Raw genomic sequence first — 17,779 nt, 5'->3', positions numbered from 1 at the left:
TCGTAACTGGCATGGAATGAGGAGCGTTATCAAGCTGGAACAAAGGCACTGTATGCGTTTATTTAGCCTCACCACCACATTCAGGAAGGATGAGGCTGGGGAGGGAAAGCTCTGTTGACTATAGCATAGTTGAAACAGTGGTTTTGTTTGTTTTATCAGCAAATTGTTTTCTCAAGCAAAACCCCATTTGTGGCAAGAAACCTCTTAGAGAAGCTTTCTAGGCAGATCAAAGTGATGGAGAAACTAGCAGCTGTCAGCGATGAGAACATAGGAAACATCAGTTCTGTGATTGAAGGTAAGCATCTGCCACTCACAGCACCGCCCACGGAAGCAATGACTCCACTAGCCCACTCCAGTGTCTGTGCCTGTTCGCTGCTTTGTCGGGAAGACGGAAGCACATTCTTAGGCCATAGAGCAGGGTAAGGTCTCCATACTAGTTGGGCTCATTATGCCACAGTTCAGCCTTCTGAGTCAAATCAGCAAACACATAGCTCCTTCTACAGGGGCCTCCACCTCCAGAAGTCAGACACAGAAACAGTGTGCACCTCACAGGCCAACTTTTACACTTTTTCTGCTAGTGCTATTCTCTTTAGGGACAGATAATCAGGATTGTTCTGCACCATGGAGCTGGCTAAGACAACTTCTATAGCAGCTGAGTGTCAAATGGAAGATCTTCCAAACCCTGCTGGGAAAAGGTAGAAATATGTGGATTCGGAGGCCTCCAGGAGAGTTCCTGGGGCTGAGAGTTTTAGATGGAGAACTTGACCTGGGGAAGATGCCTTTGAATTTGTGGGGTCTGGCTACAGGGCTCTTTTGTAAAGACAGACATCTATGTCTGTTTTCAAGTCAGATATTCAATGGAAACAAGGTCTTCTAGGTAATCTCCCCTTCAGCCTAAAACACCCTCTAAGTCTCCCTGTACATTTATGCCTCCTGCATCTATTCCTACTAGGAGCAAGTGACCTTGGCAGGTATCTGAGAGGCATGAAAAGGGGCAGTACATTCAGGCTTCAAGTGACTCATGTCCGCTCCTCTCCGAGAGCCCTCTCCATGGTCAAAACCACACATGAGTGAAATACTGGTCATGTGCTCCGTGGTACCATGTTGTTCAGTCATTGTGGTCTTAGGGCCACCTGGCAGCCACCTACTGCCATGTTCCATCCCCTTCAGGAAAATCTCCTGATGTTTAAGTCTCTGATCATGTACTGTTTTTTTGCTGCAAAGTTACAGATGAGCTGGAACGTTTCCCAGGGGTAGAGCTGCTGTGTTTTCTGTCACCGAGAGCAAACAGCTTTACTTTTTCTGCATTTCTCTTCATTCCCCAGGCAGGATGAGTTCCTCATCATAACTTCTTTACCCTTTGGACCATCTGCCAGCCACAGAGGAATCCTGTAGCAGTTTTAACTGAAAACTACAGTCTTGGGCAGGGACGGGCCCTAATAATGCCTCCCCACCCCCACCCAGGGACATCTTTTCATCTACTTCATTTCAAACATGTATTGTGGGATGGGGGGTTACCCTTCTTTTCCAGCCATACCAGAGTTTCACAAAAAGCTGTCCTTGCTGTCATTCTGGACCAAGTGCTGCAGCCCGGTTGGTGTCTACCACAGCTCAGCTGACAGAGTGATTAAGCAGCTGGAGGCCAGCTTTGCCAGAACTGTCAACAAAGAGTATCCAGGACTGGCAGACCCAGGTACAGGCCAGCAGTAGGGAGAGAATTTCTGTCCTTCAGTGCCAGAGCGAGTGCAGGTAGAGTCCCACCCACCACTGCTTGCCCCACAGTGGGTGGGGGGCACACAGGAGGCCAGCCCTGGAAAAATGGTGCGTTCTCCAGGGAAAGCATCATCTACTCAGTGATGTAAGAGCATATTTTAATTCAGAGTATCAGCAGTGACTTTTAAAGGTACTACATATCTGTTTTGCTGTTTAGATATATATAGTCTTTTCATTAAAATATCACCAATATGGGAGTGTCAAATGGTACAACCACTTTGGAAAAACTGGTCATGTCTACTAAAGCTCACTACATCTCCCACCCTGTGATACATTTAGCAATTCCATTCCTAAATGTATGAAGTAAAACAAGTGCTTATGTTCACAAGAAAGGGCATGTATAAGAAGGTTTATTCACAAAAGCCAAAAATTACAAACAACGTGAATGCCCACAAGAGAATGGATAAATCATAGTATATCCATATCATAGTGTATTACACAGCAGTTTTTGAAAAGGAGAATCAATTACTGCTACAAGCAGCAATTTGGGTGAATCTCAAAGATACTTTGTTGAGTAAAAGGTACCAGATACAGAAAGCATATACTGCATAATTCCTTTTCTATACAGTTCAAGAACAGGCAAAACTAATTCATATTGATAGAAGTCAGATTATTAGTTACATATGGTGGGGGTGGGGTAGCTATAGACTGGAAAGGGACACAAGAACCCTTGTTAAGGTTGCTGGCAGTCTTCTCTATCTTGAGCTAAATGGCAGGTACACAGGAGTGTGCATATGCAAAAGGCCCCCAGCTGTACAGCGAAGATTAGTTCACTTTACACACCTCATTCTATCTTATACGGAATGAATTATTGAATGAATGAATGAATGAATGAATGGTCATGCTTTTAAGCTGCTTTGTATCTTTCTTTTCCAAATAGTGTTTCAAACCCTGGTGTCCCAGATTCTGGACCGGGCTGAGCCTCTGCTTTCCTCCAGCCTCTCCTCAGAAGTCATCACTGTTTTCCAGTATTACAGTTACTTTACCAGCCACGGTGTGAGTGACCTAGAGAATTACCTGAGCCAGCTGGCCAGGCAAGGTGGGACATGTTCTTTTGTCACATTACAGTGCTGGCTCAATTTAGTTATCTCTGGTCTTTTTAATCTTGGTTCTTAGTGTTGGTAACTTTTTTTTTTCCCCAAGTCCACAGTCAAACTGAGATTTGCCTTTTAAATGACTTCTGGGCTTTAACATCAGTAGCCTCTTGTTAATGAAACAAGGATTTACTAAGAGCATCCCAATGTCCCAGCAGAGGTGTACAATGAACAGGAAGATGGTAAATGATTTAAGGTGTCACTGTAATTTCTTTCCTTCATTAGTGTATTTGTCATTTCTAGGATCAAACTCTCAGGTGATACTATTTTGTATTGCCCTTTCAGGGGGAGTTTTCATTAATGTTAGGCAAAAAATGGGATTTATAAGAAAGCAATGGGGTGACACAGTGTGAAGGGATAGGAGGAAAAGGTGGAAAACTAAATCCAGGGCTGCCTACCCAGAGCAAGAGGAAAATGGGCACCAACGTAGGGGGCTAGCAATGAGGTTTACTATTGCCGTTTCACTAGCACTTCTAATATTAAAAACACAGTAACTATCTGTATAGAGCGAAAATCTCTTTGGGGGTGCAACCAGGCAGTAAGGGGCTGGTTTCTGATTCCCAGGATTGTGCTCTATAAATCCACAGAGCCTTGTGTGGGTTAAAATGGACAGGAGGAATGTGGTGTGTTCTTTGGGACTAGGTGGAGAGTTTGGCCTAGCACCAGGTAGCAGCAATGTGTCTGTCACAGAGCCAGGTTTGGCCTTTCTCTTTCCAGAACATTAAACCCTGTGACAACATGGTCAGCACATTGGTTGGCATCATAGTGAAGGAACAAAATCTTCCTCCACCCAGCGTGGCACACGGGACAGTCTGCCTATAACCCCTTACAAATAGCAAATGGTAGCACAGAGGCCCAGGAAGAGAACGCCTGGGCAGGAAGGCCCTGTTTTAGGACTATGGGTTTCATTTTATTGTATTCTTCATTTCTTGATATTAAATTTATCACAGCCTAAATCAATGTTCTGAGCAAATGTCTCTATTGCTCAGTTTACATTGGTGGCAGTTTATATCTCTAAGCCTCTTATTACATGGTCCCCAGGAAGGCCACTGATTTACCAGTCGAATGGGGAAGGGCGACGAAGAAAAACCCCAACCTTTTAAGTGTCTCTTTTTCCTTCATTATAAAATGAAAAGGCCTTCATTATAGAAAATTTAGAAAACAGAGAACTATAAAGGAAAAAAATTCAAATCACCCATTCTCCTGCTTTTAAAATTTAAAGTTTTTCAGTTGAATATGCACAGGTTTTAGATTTCAAAGTTGTGATTATTCTTTATAGGGTATATATCCTGTTTTCTTATTTGACATTATATTCCATATTATTAAATATTCTTTGAAAATATTCTTATTTTATAATATCTGCATTTGAATGTATACTAATATATTCGATTGTACTGTTGAACATTGAGGTCTGTGATTTGTTTATTTAACTGTTACAATACATAATATTATCTCAAGACTTTTTACTAGGGTATTTATTTACATAGCAGTGTAACTGGCAGAACATCCACAGCAGGGAAAATAGGGAATTAAAACCAAAAAATCTAATTAATTCAAAAATTTGTCCACTATGTAGGGAATGTAGTTCTATTGATGGAACACAATATTTTAGCTTATATTTTTCCATCTTTGCTGACCAGAAACACTCTCATCCTAGCGATTTTGTGACTAGTGGATGCCAATGATGAATATCTAGTTAGGAATTAGAATATATTCTTTAGTCATGGAACATGATCAATTTGTTCAAATGGGACTCAAAACCCATTTTTTAAAAAATCATATTGTCTTCATATTCCAACCAACTAAATGGGTTTTTCTATCAGGTCCCAGAGGCCTGAGTGCAGGCAGAGAAATAACAGACTTGGGCTCACCCAGGATTAGGGTGTTGCCAGATGGATATGACTAAAAGACAAAGGGCAACTGAGTTTGATAGATAGATAGACTGATTGGTTAGGAAGATTGTAAAAAATGTTTAGATATATTTTCTTCACTGTATATTTTTACATTTGACTATTTAATTCTATAAGTTATTTTCACAGCCATTATGAGGTGGAAATCAATCTTCACTTTTTTCCCATATGATTTACCTCTTGCCTCAACATAGTTATGTAAATAATCTGTCCTTTTCTCACTAATTTGAAACATCACCTTTATCATAGACTAATTTTTCATATATGCTTGCATCTGTTATTATGTATATGCTTTCATATATACTTGAGTCTTATTTATATTTTTAATGAGCACATTACTTTACTGTTACATAAACTCTGTTTCCTTCTTACTCTCTAGTTTCCATGGTTCACACTCTGCAATCACTAAGAAATGAAAAACTGCTACAGACCATGAGTGCCCTTGTGCCTGGCACCCTCCCGGCCCAGCAGGAAGTACTCAGGACTCTGGCTTTGCTGTTAACCAGAGACGACAACGAAGTTAGTGAGGCTGTGACACTTTACTTGGCAGCAGCCTCCAAAAATGAGCATTTCAGGGAAAAGGTAAGACACTAAGTCATGGCCATCAAGCCAGAAGTTTGTTTAATTTTCTGTCATTTAACATTTTAGCATCTATTCTTTTATAAAAAATAATCTTCCACTTATTAATAATACATACTTTAAAACAATTTAAAATACAGAAATATAGTCAAGTGCCCCATAAGTCCAGTCCCCAGAAAAAACTATTACTAACTTAATGTCTATTCCTTCAGATTTTTTTCTATACATACACCAAGATATAAAATTAATTTTTTAAAAATGAGATCACACTGTTGTTTCATAACTGATTTTTTAAATATGATATATCATGGTTATTTTCTTTCCATGTCTGAACATATTGGTCTAGTTTATTACACTTCTGGATTAATAGCACGTCAGTATATGGATATCTTATCATTTATTTTCTTATTCCATATCGGTAGGCATTTGTGTAGTTTCTAACTCTGAAAAATATTATGCTAAAGTATATATGTGTACTTATGTGCGTACATACAGGCTTTTTATGACTAGTTCGGGGCCAAGTCATCAAACTATTGGGTGTAAGAGCTAGAATATTTTTTAATTTGAAAAGCCATCACTTCTATTGCCAGGAAGAGGTGATTTACCTCTCCCTCAGCTTTCACTCAATAGCTGTCCAAGATGTAACAGGAATCTGCAATTCAAGCACTTTGGGACCCATACAAGCAGGGGGCTTGGTCCTCTGGGAGCCCTTTACAGTTTTTACTGTCATTCTAAAAACTAACTCTTGTCGATGTCCAGATCAGCTTAAGAAAATGAAACATGGCCCCTTCTTGTCCTTGAAAAGGTCAAATGTTGAACTCTGAGAAGAGTTTGTTTAACTTTTCTAGGGCATTACCTAATCTAGGGTGTGGTGGGATGTCTGTGTACTCACGAGAAGATATTCCATTCTAATGCCATTTTGGCCCAAGAGGGTGAACTTCATGTTCTTTCCTACAGGGTCTGGTCTTTTAGTGGAGTTAGCTCAAAAGGCTGTTCTATGGGCCAACCACTCTCACCCCCACCAAAAAGAGAGGAGGAAAATTAAAGAAGCGTAAGCCCTGCTAGTAGCAGTATGGACGCACATCTGAGTGTGTAAAGTTTTCTATGAGCGGGACTCTTTGGTCTAGAACTAGTGTTCTAGAATGCCTTTAGAAACAAACATAAGAGTTATGACACAGCCCTCCTTTGGCTTTCCTATACATACCACTTACTTTCAGGGTACATGCCACAGGCTAAATGCTCTCTTTTTGTCCCAACTTAGCTCTTATGTTCATTATCTCTGATTCATTTTTCACAAATTAGCTTTATTAAGTGACTGCTGTGTCCCTGGCACTGTATGGAGAGTTTTGTGGACACAGTAGAAATAAAGGGAAAATAGTTCAAAAGAAATACTAACCGCCAATTACTGTGTACCTACTAAGCACCAGGCACTGTGCTACAACACTTAGCTACCTTATCTCTAACAAGGTGGATGTTATTATCCTCTGTTTTACAGGCAAGGAAACTGAGCCTGCAAGGAGTTAAACTTGGCTAAGATTACACACTAGTTAAGTGATAGAATGTGGATTACCAACTAGAAATGTGACCCCCAAAGCCTGAACTCTTTTTATTTTTTCTTATATGGAATGGCAAAAGTTAGTACATTAAATTCTTGAAATTATATGTGAAGGGCTAACATGATAGAAAAATACCTAGATGAGAGCTGGTGTTACCATAAACCTTGAACCTTGCTTCAAAAATCTGAGCTACTGAAACAAAGTAAAATTTGCTTGTGTTGATTTTTTTATTTTATGCTTTTTTTTCCTTCCACCTAGACAAGTAGGAAATATACACTCTTTTCCAATTATACTGTTGTATTAGGATGTTGTTGCTTCTTTAATCATCTTGAACCTGCCAGAGGAGATGCTGATGGCCTCTGCATTAAAACAGGGGGCTTCTTGCTTCACATTGTGCCTTCTGTTTGCTTCCTGGAACTAATATCAATCTGAGTGTCACCACAGCCACCCTTTCTTAGGCAACCACTCAAACTAAAGTGAGCAATATATTGGTCACTTGTTTTGTACTCTGCAAGATCCTGGGAAATGCCAAATACTTTCTCAAGCTGTTCTCCCCCCAGTTCCCACTCAAGTCATAAAGGTTCAGTCCTTGTGCTCAAAGGAATGGTGTGGCCCAGAGGCCGGGCACTCAGTAATCACTGTTGTCTTAGTTGAGCACAGTGCCCTGTTACAAACTCCTATGGGAAGTTACTCTCTGAGATGAAGTTCACAGGGTCAGGTAGCATCCGTGAACATAATATAGACAGGTTTGCCCTATCACCTAGCATGTTAACCTGACATTTAAGTGGCTCGTCATTTGTTCATTGGAAAAATGAATTAATATGTTTTTATATATTTATACACATACTTACATGTGTTCCTGAAATGGGACAAACAGAAATAATGTTTCTACCAAGTTAACCAAATTAAATGGATTATGACTCTTAGCATTTTGCATAGCCAACCTCAATCGGTTTTTGACCTCCAAGGCCAGCCCTTGTTAAAATTATAAAGTGTATAAACTTTAGCACATGTCTCCTCTCTACTTTGCCCATTTCTCTCCTTTACCTCTCCTAAGGGCCATCAGGGTTTAACCCCCAAAACAAAGGTTTAACCCTTACCAAAACCACGTATTCCAAGACCTAAATGGCTGATAACAACTTAAATTGCCCTTTCTCCCAGGCATGATTACATGATAACAGTGACTCAACGGGGACGAAATGCTAGATGTAGTCCTGGGCTTCAGTCCAGTAATGGGAGCTTGGAGGGGGTCAGTGGGAGTCAATGCCCTCAAGGGCAGTCACTTTGTTCCTTTCATAAGGGATACTAGCCCCCCGTGCAGTGGCCCTGTTGTGGTTTATTTCCTCCCCTTTTTGCTGCTCACTCCCAGGAAGAAGATGGTAGAGGTCAAAAGGCTAGCCAGAGAGAGGTCCTCAAAAGCCGAAGCCCAGGCTCTACCTATTTAGGCCTGGTATAATTGAGGGCTAGTTTCTGTTATTGCTATTATTCTTTCTGTAATAACCTATACTGCATATCTCTGCTTCCTTTAACAGTGTTCAACTGTATGTCCACACAAAAACTTGTACAGAAATGTTCATAGGAACATTACTCATAATAGCCAAAAAATAGAAACAATCCAAATGTCCATCAACTGATGAATCAATAAACCAAATGTGATCTAGCCATATAATGGAATATAATTTGGCCATAAAAATGAATGAAGTACTGATACGTGCTACAACCTGGATGAACCTTGAAAACATTATGCTAAGTGAAAGAACAAGACATATAAGGCCACATATTGTATGATTTCATTTATATGAAATGTCCAGAACAGACAAATCCATAGAGATAGAGAGTAGATTAGTGGTTGCTAGGGGCTGGATGGAGGGGACAATGGGAATGCCTGCTAATGGGTACAGCATTTCTTTCTGGAGTGATGAAAATGTTCTGAAATTACATAGCAATGGTGATTTTTAAATATACTAAAAAACACTAATTTGTACCCTTAAACTACAAACAAATCAAATGTCTCTACGGCATCCCTCTTTTTCTTTCAGGCTTTGCTCTATTACTGTGAAGCACTAACAAAGACAAACCTCCAACTCCAGAAGGCAGCTTGCCTGGCCCTGAAGAGCCTTGAGGTAAAGTCCAGCCTCAGAGCCCCTTAGAGCCATTCAGCTTGGAGCTGGGCTAAGCCACGTGTGTATGACAGCTTTCTTTCCGTATTTGAAAGCACCTCTTTTAGCAGTATGTCTCATCTCCTTTGCCTGTATATTCGTTTTGAGGTCCTTTTCTTCCTTAAACAATAACTACATGTGACTTTGTTTTGTTCAAATCAATAAGGGGCAGAAAACAATTATATTTTGCCATAGCCCAAGGAATCAGTTCACCTTTGGGTTAGAATCAGAAAAGTATATCTTATCACAAAAGAGAGATGATATGGTGACCTCACCAGTTTTTATTGTGTACCAGTAAATAGCAGGGGAAAATAAAATTTGCAAAGTACTAACATTTAATGTGCCTAAATTCCCAGATTCTTCCCCACAAACTATTTATTAAGCAACTAATCAATCTTAATTGTGTCAGAGGGAAGAGTAAGTGAGAAACAAGAGACCTAAAATGTAAATGAAAAAAGAAAAGGGTGAGAATTCCCAACATGAAAGTTTCAATAGGCAAGATTTAATGTTTGACGTATGTTCATCACAAAAAATAAGATGAATCAGTTTTGGGAAAAGAATGAGAAGGCCACACCTGAGAACATGCTGAAATCTTGGATGGGCACAGAGGACAGGGGCAGGGACCTGCAGGCCTGATGGGACATGAAGAAAGGGATTAACGCCTACAAAGAAAAAGTTAATGATCTGTGAAGGAAAACAGCTCTAGGAAATTTTGCCTTCTTTATTACTTGGTCAAAAACTACCTTCAGGTGGCCAGAAAAGCCCACAGTGATTGCTCTTTATTTGGATGCTCTCTTGATATACATATCAGTGATGGGTGTCTGTGATACAGGCTTAATGTAAATAAAGACTTGAAGATACAGTGATCTGTGTGGATTTTTATGGATTTATGTGCTATAAAGGAAAGTACCTCCTTTAGTGATATTTCTCATCTCCTTTTCACTGGATATGAGTTTTAGAGTTCTTTTTTTCCTTAAACAGTAACTACATGTGACTTTGTTTTGTTCAAGTCAATAGTGGTAGAAAACAGTTATGTTTTGCAATAGCCCACGGCAATCAGTAAGGCGGAGGCTACAGTTTTAAACTCTGGCATATCCCAAGTCTGGAGGCACCAGGTTCCTCCTCTTGTTCCTTTTCTCCTAGAAGATAGAATCCTTTATGCTGAACAAAAAGACCTCTTTCTAAACCATCCCTGCCCTCCTGGCTCCTGAAAGGGATTCCATGTAGCTCAGTGTGAAAAACAGTGCAGACGCATGATTTTATCCACCCAAATCAATCAATCCTAGCCAAGTTGTCGGGAAACTTTTTTCTTAATTAGTGATAGCATGCAGATGTCTCACAACGTTCTCTTCTGTGATCAACCTGAAAACAACCTTGAGAGATCATAGTCTTTGGATCAAGTGGTCCTCCAATTTTAGTCTCCCATCTGTCCCAATGGGGCAAAATAACCCATGGTCTACCCAGGCTGCTCACTCCAGTTTGCCACAGTCTGCACCCAGCACCGCCACTACCACTTCATAAACCTAGCTTTCTTCCAAGACTCAACTCCCCAAGAATTTCAGTAAGAGCATGTTTGTCTTGCAGAAGACAGGCTCCCTTTCTTCTACTTGCCCTGAACATGCTAGACCCTCTGCTCCCTCATCATGTTCTCCCTGGAGAACTCCCACGTCTTTTGTTATCATCTGTACACTGATGACTCACAATATTTCCAGTCCAGGTCTTCCCTTCCCGTCTAATACCTAGCTTGCTGTTAGATATCTCTACTAGGAAACCACTTCAAACCCCATTCACCCCACCCCCACCTGTAGTCTCCTATATCTTGGTGGATCCTACAACCACTCTCCCAGTAGCTCATGCCAGAAACCTGGAAGTCAGCAGTGATCCCTCCCCTCACCTCATCTTCCTCATCCACTCTGTCTCTCCATCCTGTAGATCTCACTTCCAATCTGTCTACTCTTCACGATCCCCATCTGGACTCTGTTCAGATGTCTCTGTCTCTCACCTGGATTAGAGAGCAACCTTCTTACCAGTCTCCCTGCCTCCTTATACTCTGAACTCTATTCAGTCCATCTTCTCCACTGCAGTGAGAATGCTCATAATAAAATACAAATCCTGTTTAAAACTCTTCCGTGGCTTCCATGATCTGAATACTTAGACATGAATTAAGGCGTGGACTTAGAATTAAGTCCAAAATCTTTAACATGGCTTGCAAGGCTCTCCTTGATTTGGCCCCTGCCTTCTTCTCCAAGTGCATCTCCAGCCACCCTTGGATTCTGGGCCCTGTCACAAGCCATTTCCCTTGCCTAGCACTGTTTCCTTCTCTACACCCCGAAACACCCGCCTACCCCCACCTGACACACAATGTACCTACCAGGTGCCCAAACTTGGCTACCTCTAAGGGATCACTCCCTCCATGAAGACTTGCCTGACCATACGGGATCCATTTCCCAGTCGTGTTCTGCCCTAGCACCCTGACTCAGTCTATCACTCATTGCAATAATTCCTCTACTTATTTAACAATCTGCCTTCCCACTAGTCTATAGACTCTTGAGGGCCAGGACCATGTCTGGTTTATTGCAGAATCTCCCACACCTTGTGAGTAATCTGGTTCATAGAGTACGCAATAAATGTTTATAGTTTAAACAAATAGAAGAGTTCCCATCGTTCACCTTTGTTCTCTCCTCTGTTTTAGAATATAAGCTGAATATTAGGAATTCTTAAATTAAGCTGTCTTGGAAACAGTGGGATATGGTAGAAAGAACTACGAAAGATGGGTTCTGTTCTGTAAAGCAGGCTAGTCACTTCACCCCTCCAGACCTGGAGTCCTTCGTGAAATGAGGAATTTAGCTGTTCATTGGAGTTCCCGCAAGTAGGAATCCTGGGCTCCATCCCATGAAATTCCGATACAGTGCATCTGAAGTGGCACCTAGGAAACTGCATTTTTAAGGGAGTTCCCTAAGTGATCTGATGCTCAGATAGGTTGGGGAACCCCTAGGTTAGATGGTTTTTAAAGTCCCTCTCAGCTATGAAATGCTGAGTCTCATAGAACCCCGGACCTAAATGTCAGAACACTATTTAAAGTATTTTTCCTCCCTAGGCTACTGAAAGCATTAAAATGCTGGTGACACTGTGTCAGTCTGATACTGAAGAAATCAGAAATGTGGCCTCTGAAACCCTCTTGTCTCTTGGTGAGTTTTGGGGGGTGGTTTTTTTGGTTTTTTGTTTTGTTTTGTTTCGTGATTGTTTACTTCTGACACTCTCAAAGGGAAAAGTTTCATGTACCCTGTTTTAGCAGTTTTTTTCCCTGTAGGCTGTCTATTCACATACACACAACAGAATATGAGGAACTGATCAATATTCATCTCACCTCAACTCCTTGTTCTAATGGCCTGGATGCTAGGAGTGAAGTTTATTCTCTGGAGCAGATCTAGATGGGTTAATCAATCTGTGCACTATTTGGAGTCAAGAACACAGAAGTCAAGGTCTACCACAGAGGCCAAAGGAATCCTTGTTGGGTTGCTAGGGTGGGGTTGGCACTCCCTGGCGGACAACGATTGGTTGAAGAACCAGCAACGCATCCTGGGGAATGTTGCAAACCCCCAGGTGTCTTAGCCTCCCCCTGACTCCCAAGTTAACTCTGATTGCTCTGCCGGCCTTAAGCCCATCTGAGTCTTGACACCAAGGAAAAGAATTAAAGTATGTATTTTATTCTGAAATATCCAGGTAACCCATCTTCACTTCATTTTATAAAGGTTCATGCCTAGAAGGTTTCATCCTTTCCTTCTTTTTTGGGATATAGGAGCGGGGAAAGCCTTTCTTAACCCTGCGTTAAAAACTATAAATAATTGTTATAATTTTAAGATACACTCTTAAAGTGTAAAAACTATACTTATAAAAGTCCTCAAACATAATCCAGTCAATAATACTCGATGGAAAAAAGCCACCCTAGTTTGACTATCGTAGTTTAATAATGTGAAGAAGAATCTCATGGCATTTATAATCACCGTGAAAATCCCATTCATTATTAGGCCTTCTTTCTTACAGTTATGGGTTTCATAAGGCTCTGTTCTGCTATTGAGTATATTATTCGTTGCACAGAAATCTTAGCCAGCATGTGTTTGTTTAAAGGATAAAACAGTTATTCCTTATGGCTGTTTTGGGCATAGAAATTACTTAATTCTCTAAAAAATGTACCAGGGTATTATTAGTTTAAACTCCTTTATCCCTTAGTGTTCTGAAATAACAATGAAGGTAACCCAGACGTTTGTAAAGCATGGCCAATGATGCTTCTACTTCCAGTGTAACCTAAGGAAGTTTATCCCTCTGGAATGTGCCCCATGCTTCACTTGTGCTGTGCAAACAGCAGCATCTCCAGAAATGATCCTCATCCTGCTTCAACCTTAGCTTTTTACACACGCCGCTCACGCCAGCCCCATGCCCTCTCACACTGCCAGTTTGTGGTTCTCAAAACTGGCTGCACACTGGAATCACCAGGAAAGCTTAAAACATAGTCATGTCTGGAGTCCACTGCAAAGATTCTGCTTTCATTGGTCTGAAGTGTGCCTCAGCAGTGGGAGTTTTAAAAGCCTCCCAGGTGATTCTAATATGCAATGAAGTTTGAGAATCCCCTGAGCTCAATATTATAAATCTCCTTTGACCTCCAATACACAAATACTAGTACATTTTTCTCTTACACAGATGACTGAATTAATATAATTAAATAATAATATAATGAAAATAATATTTTCAATGGGAATCAAAAAGACATCTTATGGTGAAAGGCTGAAGGTCATCACAGGCACTCAGAATGCTCAAAGCAGCAAATGTTTTCCAACCACTATGGAATTATTTCAATATTTTAACCCAGAGCTGTCTAACAGATCCCTCTGTGATGATGGGAATGTTCTATATGTGCACTGTAAAATATGGCAGCCAGTAATCATATGTGGCTATTGAGGAGTTCAACTTGGCTGCTGTGACTGAGGAACTAAAGTTTTAACTTTACTTAATTTCGAGTAATTACCATTTAAATTTAAATAGCCACATATGGCTGGTGGCCCCTATATTAGACAGAGCAATTTTTACCACAGCCATGGCCATTCCAGTGCATCCCAGCTGAACCTCAGTCCTGCTTGGAACCACACTAGCTGATTCTACAAAGCTGGGTTCTTTCTCCTCCAGCACCCTGCCTATTTCACAAGGCTGTTAAAGGACAAGCAAAGGCGCCAACACAGATCAAAGCCCCCTGAAAACAGAACATTAGTGAGAGTGAGATGCCCTAAGAACCCGGCCCTGCTGTGTCACTGTAATAACATTGGGTAATACCCATGGAAAACTTGCTATGTGCCAGGCACTGTTTTGAGGGATCCGAGTGTTAGCTCATTTAGTCTTCCCAAGAATTCCATGAGGCACGTTCAGTCCCATTTTACAGAGGGGCCCACTGAGGCATGCAGAGCTTGCATAACCTCTCACAGATGGAATCCTGACTCTCTAGGCCACTAGACTCTGTGGGACTCTGGCAGGAGAACTTAACTCTAAACTGAAATCGATTCATGAGTGAACTAGGAACTGGCCTGGCGTAAGTGGTTCTTCAAATAGATTTTCTGAGCTGGGGTAGCCATGGGGTGCAGGGGAGGAGAGTCAGCAAGGAGAACTTAGAAACAGACCTACTTTAGGGCTCATCTTCCCTGCCATCAACTGGAAAGGTCCTGTTTTTAATCTGTTTTATGTATCAGGGTTTTGCATAAACTTTTTTTCAAATAAAAAGTTGAAAATTACCGTACTAGGAAAAATATAGCATTTGCCTCTGAAAAGTCAAAGCATGCAGAATCAATTAACAAAAATCTCTTTAAATTAACGGACTTTTGCTTATAGAAGAGTTCACTGCAAGTTTCTTTTAAATTCAGGCAAATCTCTATTTTTGTATCTAATATTTTCCTGAAAAAGTTAAATGTGCAAAAAAACAAAACAAAACAAAAAAACCAACCAGATTTTTGGCTGATTGAAAGGTTTCTGTTTCCAGAGACTATATTATAAAATCCATGATTACAGTCATGGACTCTAAATCCAGCTCATCAATATATTTCCAGCATTTCATGAATCTTTTTTTACTTTTGTTTTCCTTCACAATGAACTTCTGATTGAGCACAACTAATTTTTTCCACCTTCGTCTCACTTGTACTAAATGTACGAAGGCCTGTTTCTTATCATTTGTCTCTGCACTTCATTTTCCCATTTTCTAATCTTTTCTTAAATTTTATGTATTTATTTATTTTTAAACAAATTTATTTTTTGTGTGTGTGTGTGTGGTGGCTGGCCCAGTACAGGAATCCAAACCCTTGACCTTGGTGTTATCAACACTGTACTCTGAGCTAACCGGCCAACCCCAAAACATTTTTTTAAATAAGAAAAATAGAACAAAATATTAAAATTATTTGCAAATATATCTTGGCTGTTCAAGACAGTGCTGTGAACAAAATGGAACTAGCTGTTGGCTGATAGAAGGCATCACCATGTTCATATAGCAAAGGGTAATTTTCTGGCTGAAGTTTGAAAGCCTAAATTTGACTGTTACCAATGATCATTTATATGTATCAAAATATAATGTACACAAGTAAAAGTTATCTTAAAGTTCAATTCACTGAGGTCAAGGATCAGCCATACTGAAATCCCTAATGCACTTAAAATATAATCCATATGATAACTCGGGAATAAATCTCTTACGTAAAATTATCAGCATCAAAAGTACTTCTATTCTGTTTCACACCCTGGCATTCTTTTGGTTTCTGGCATTAGCTCAAAAGTTCTTGGTTGTTCTAAACATTACCTAGAAAACAATAACATAATTAAGAGTAACAGAAGATGACTTTTCTTTACCTAAAGTTAACATAGCAAATGATAGCAATCCATACCTAAACAATTCATACTAATTTATTTTGAGTGATGAATAAAATAGTTAAGTTTGAATTCATGCTTAATGTTCTTTATACAGGAGAAGACGGGCGGCTGGCATATGAACAGTTGGACAAATTTCCTCGAGACTGTATTAAAGTTGGAGGTCGTCACGGAGCCGAAGTTGCCACAGCCTTTTAATTACAAGCTAACTCTGGTAACAACCGTCATAATATCTGGCTCTTTTCATCAAGATGGTGCTGTGATTTAGCTAGAAAGTGTTTAGAACTTGAAGAGCCCTGCTGAGATTGTCTGGAAATTTAATATGTTATAGAAAGAATTCAAAGTCCACTTTCACAGTATCTATCTACTTTTCCTTTGGCCAATAGAATATATTCTGTAGATTACATTGTTGATTGTGTCTGAAAATACTATGTAAAAGAATCCATCTTATCTTAATATGTATGAAATTTTAAAATAGCCATCTTTGGAAGTTCTTCTAAAGCTTGAAACAGTCGTGCGGTATTTTGATAACTATCATATGCCTTGCAGTTTTTCTCTGTCGTGTTCTCAGGGTTGAGGGGCCCCATTAGCTACCTAATTTTACTTTAAATACAAAGCACAAAAAGGAATTTCTTCAAATAAAAGTTTGCCTGCAGAACCTGGCAAAATGACCCCATCGTAAGAGTTTAATTTTTTTATTTTACTTTTTAAACTTCCCACTATTTCTTTTGTTTCTTTCCTCCATCCTGAAAATTCCAAAATCATGTTTCCATTATGGTAAAAAGATAGATAGACAACTAAGAACCACCTTATTAAGATTATACCCATACTCTTAAAAAAACAAACAGAAAACTCAAAGCTTAAGCTTTTCTTTTTTTAATTAAAGAGACCCATTTTTTATGATACCCTTACCGTAGAGGTATTTTGCTGCTAAGACAAATCAAAACCAAAAGTTGAGGATTTAAAAAGCTGTGATGCTCTTTGAGGTGGAAGAACCTGGAAGTTGGAAGAATCTTAATGGGGTAGGAGTAGAGGGACATTAAAAGTGGTCCCTGCTTCTGTTGAAATGACCTTGAGATTAGGAAAGATGCCCTGAAGAGTGGTTACTGTCTCAGAGAAATCATTCACCACCAGATGGAATAACCCCCTGGCCAAATAGTTAAAACAACAGCTCTCATTATTGCTTCAGTATCAGGGTAGCAAGTACATTAAACAATACAAGACCATTCAGCAGGTCTTACCAAATAAGTTTTCTTCCTCTAAAGAAAGAGTATACAAGGTGGGGTATGCCAAGGTATCAAAACAATATGTGAGTGTAATTTAAACTGTGGAATATCAACTGTATTTTGGATGTGTTTGTATAAAATATCATTTAGATGTCATTTTAAATATTCACATTTTAGCAAGACTTTTAAAAAAAGACTCATTTCCTTTTAAAGTGAAAATTGTTTGCTAGGCTTCTGGCAAAATAGTTCTTTCAACTGTGAAGTTATAATGTACATATTTGTATATTTATAAATATTATATATATGCATATATCCTTCATTTTAAAGGTACATTGTACAGTCTATAGTTAGTATATATAGTCTGTAGTCTACATTAAATGGTTGAAATGGTTCTTTTTATAGAAAGTCAAATCACAAATGTTACAGGGTTTTTTGTTTGGTTTGTTTTTGTTTTGTTTATTATTTTGAATTTTGCATGAGTGATTAATTCCGTATCTTTTGTATTCACTTCTATGTTTTATTTTTGGTTGAGGAGGTGCTTTTAGTTTTGTGGCATTTGTATTCATCACCCATGTAAGTTAAAATAAA

At 39.6% G+C, this 17,779-nt stretch overlaps 1 protein-coding gene across 1 annotated transcript in view; it reads left to right on the top strand.

Annotated features, from left to right (window-relative positions):
• RIPOR2 (RHO family interacting cell polarization regulator 2) overlaps positions 1-17,291 on the top strand; it is an 80,272-nt gene extending 62,981 nt beyond the window's left edge. The window contains exons 16-22 of the mRNA XM_063096446.1: positions 160-295; positions 1,532-1,693; positions 2,654-2,812; positions 5,157-5,359; positions 8,952-9,035; positions 12,169-12,259; positions 16,063-17,291. Coding sequence (XP_062952516.1) covers positions 160-295; positions 1,532-1,693; positions 2,654-2,812; positions 5,157-5,359; positions 8,952-9,035; positions 12,169-12,259; positions 16,063-16,163 — 936 coding nt within the window. The 3' untranslated portion in view covers positions 16,164-17,291. The remainder of the gene's footprint in view (positions 1-159; positions 296-1,531; positions 1,694-2,653; positions 2,813-5,156; positions 5,360-8,951; positions 9,036-12,168; positions 12,260-16,062) is intronic.
• Positions 17,292-17,779: the final 488 nt, after the last annotated feature.

This window comes from Cynocephalus volans, chromosome 5 (genome assembly GCF_027409185.1).
Source record: "Cynocephalus volans isolate mCynVol1 chromosome 5, mCynVol1.pri, whole genome shotgun sequence".
NCBI lineage: Eukaryota > Metazoa > Chordata > Mammalia > Dermoptera > Cynocephalidae > Cynocephalus > Cynocephalus volans.
Note: the sequence above shows the minus strand (reverse complement) of the source record. Positions and strands in the feature narration are given on the sequence as shown.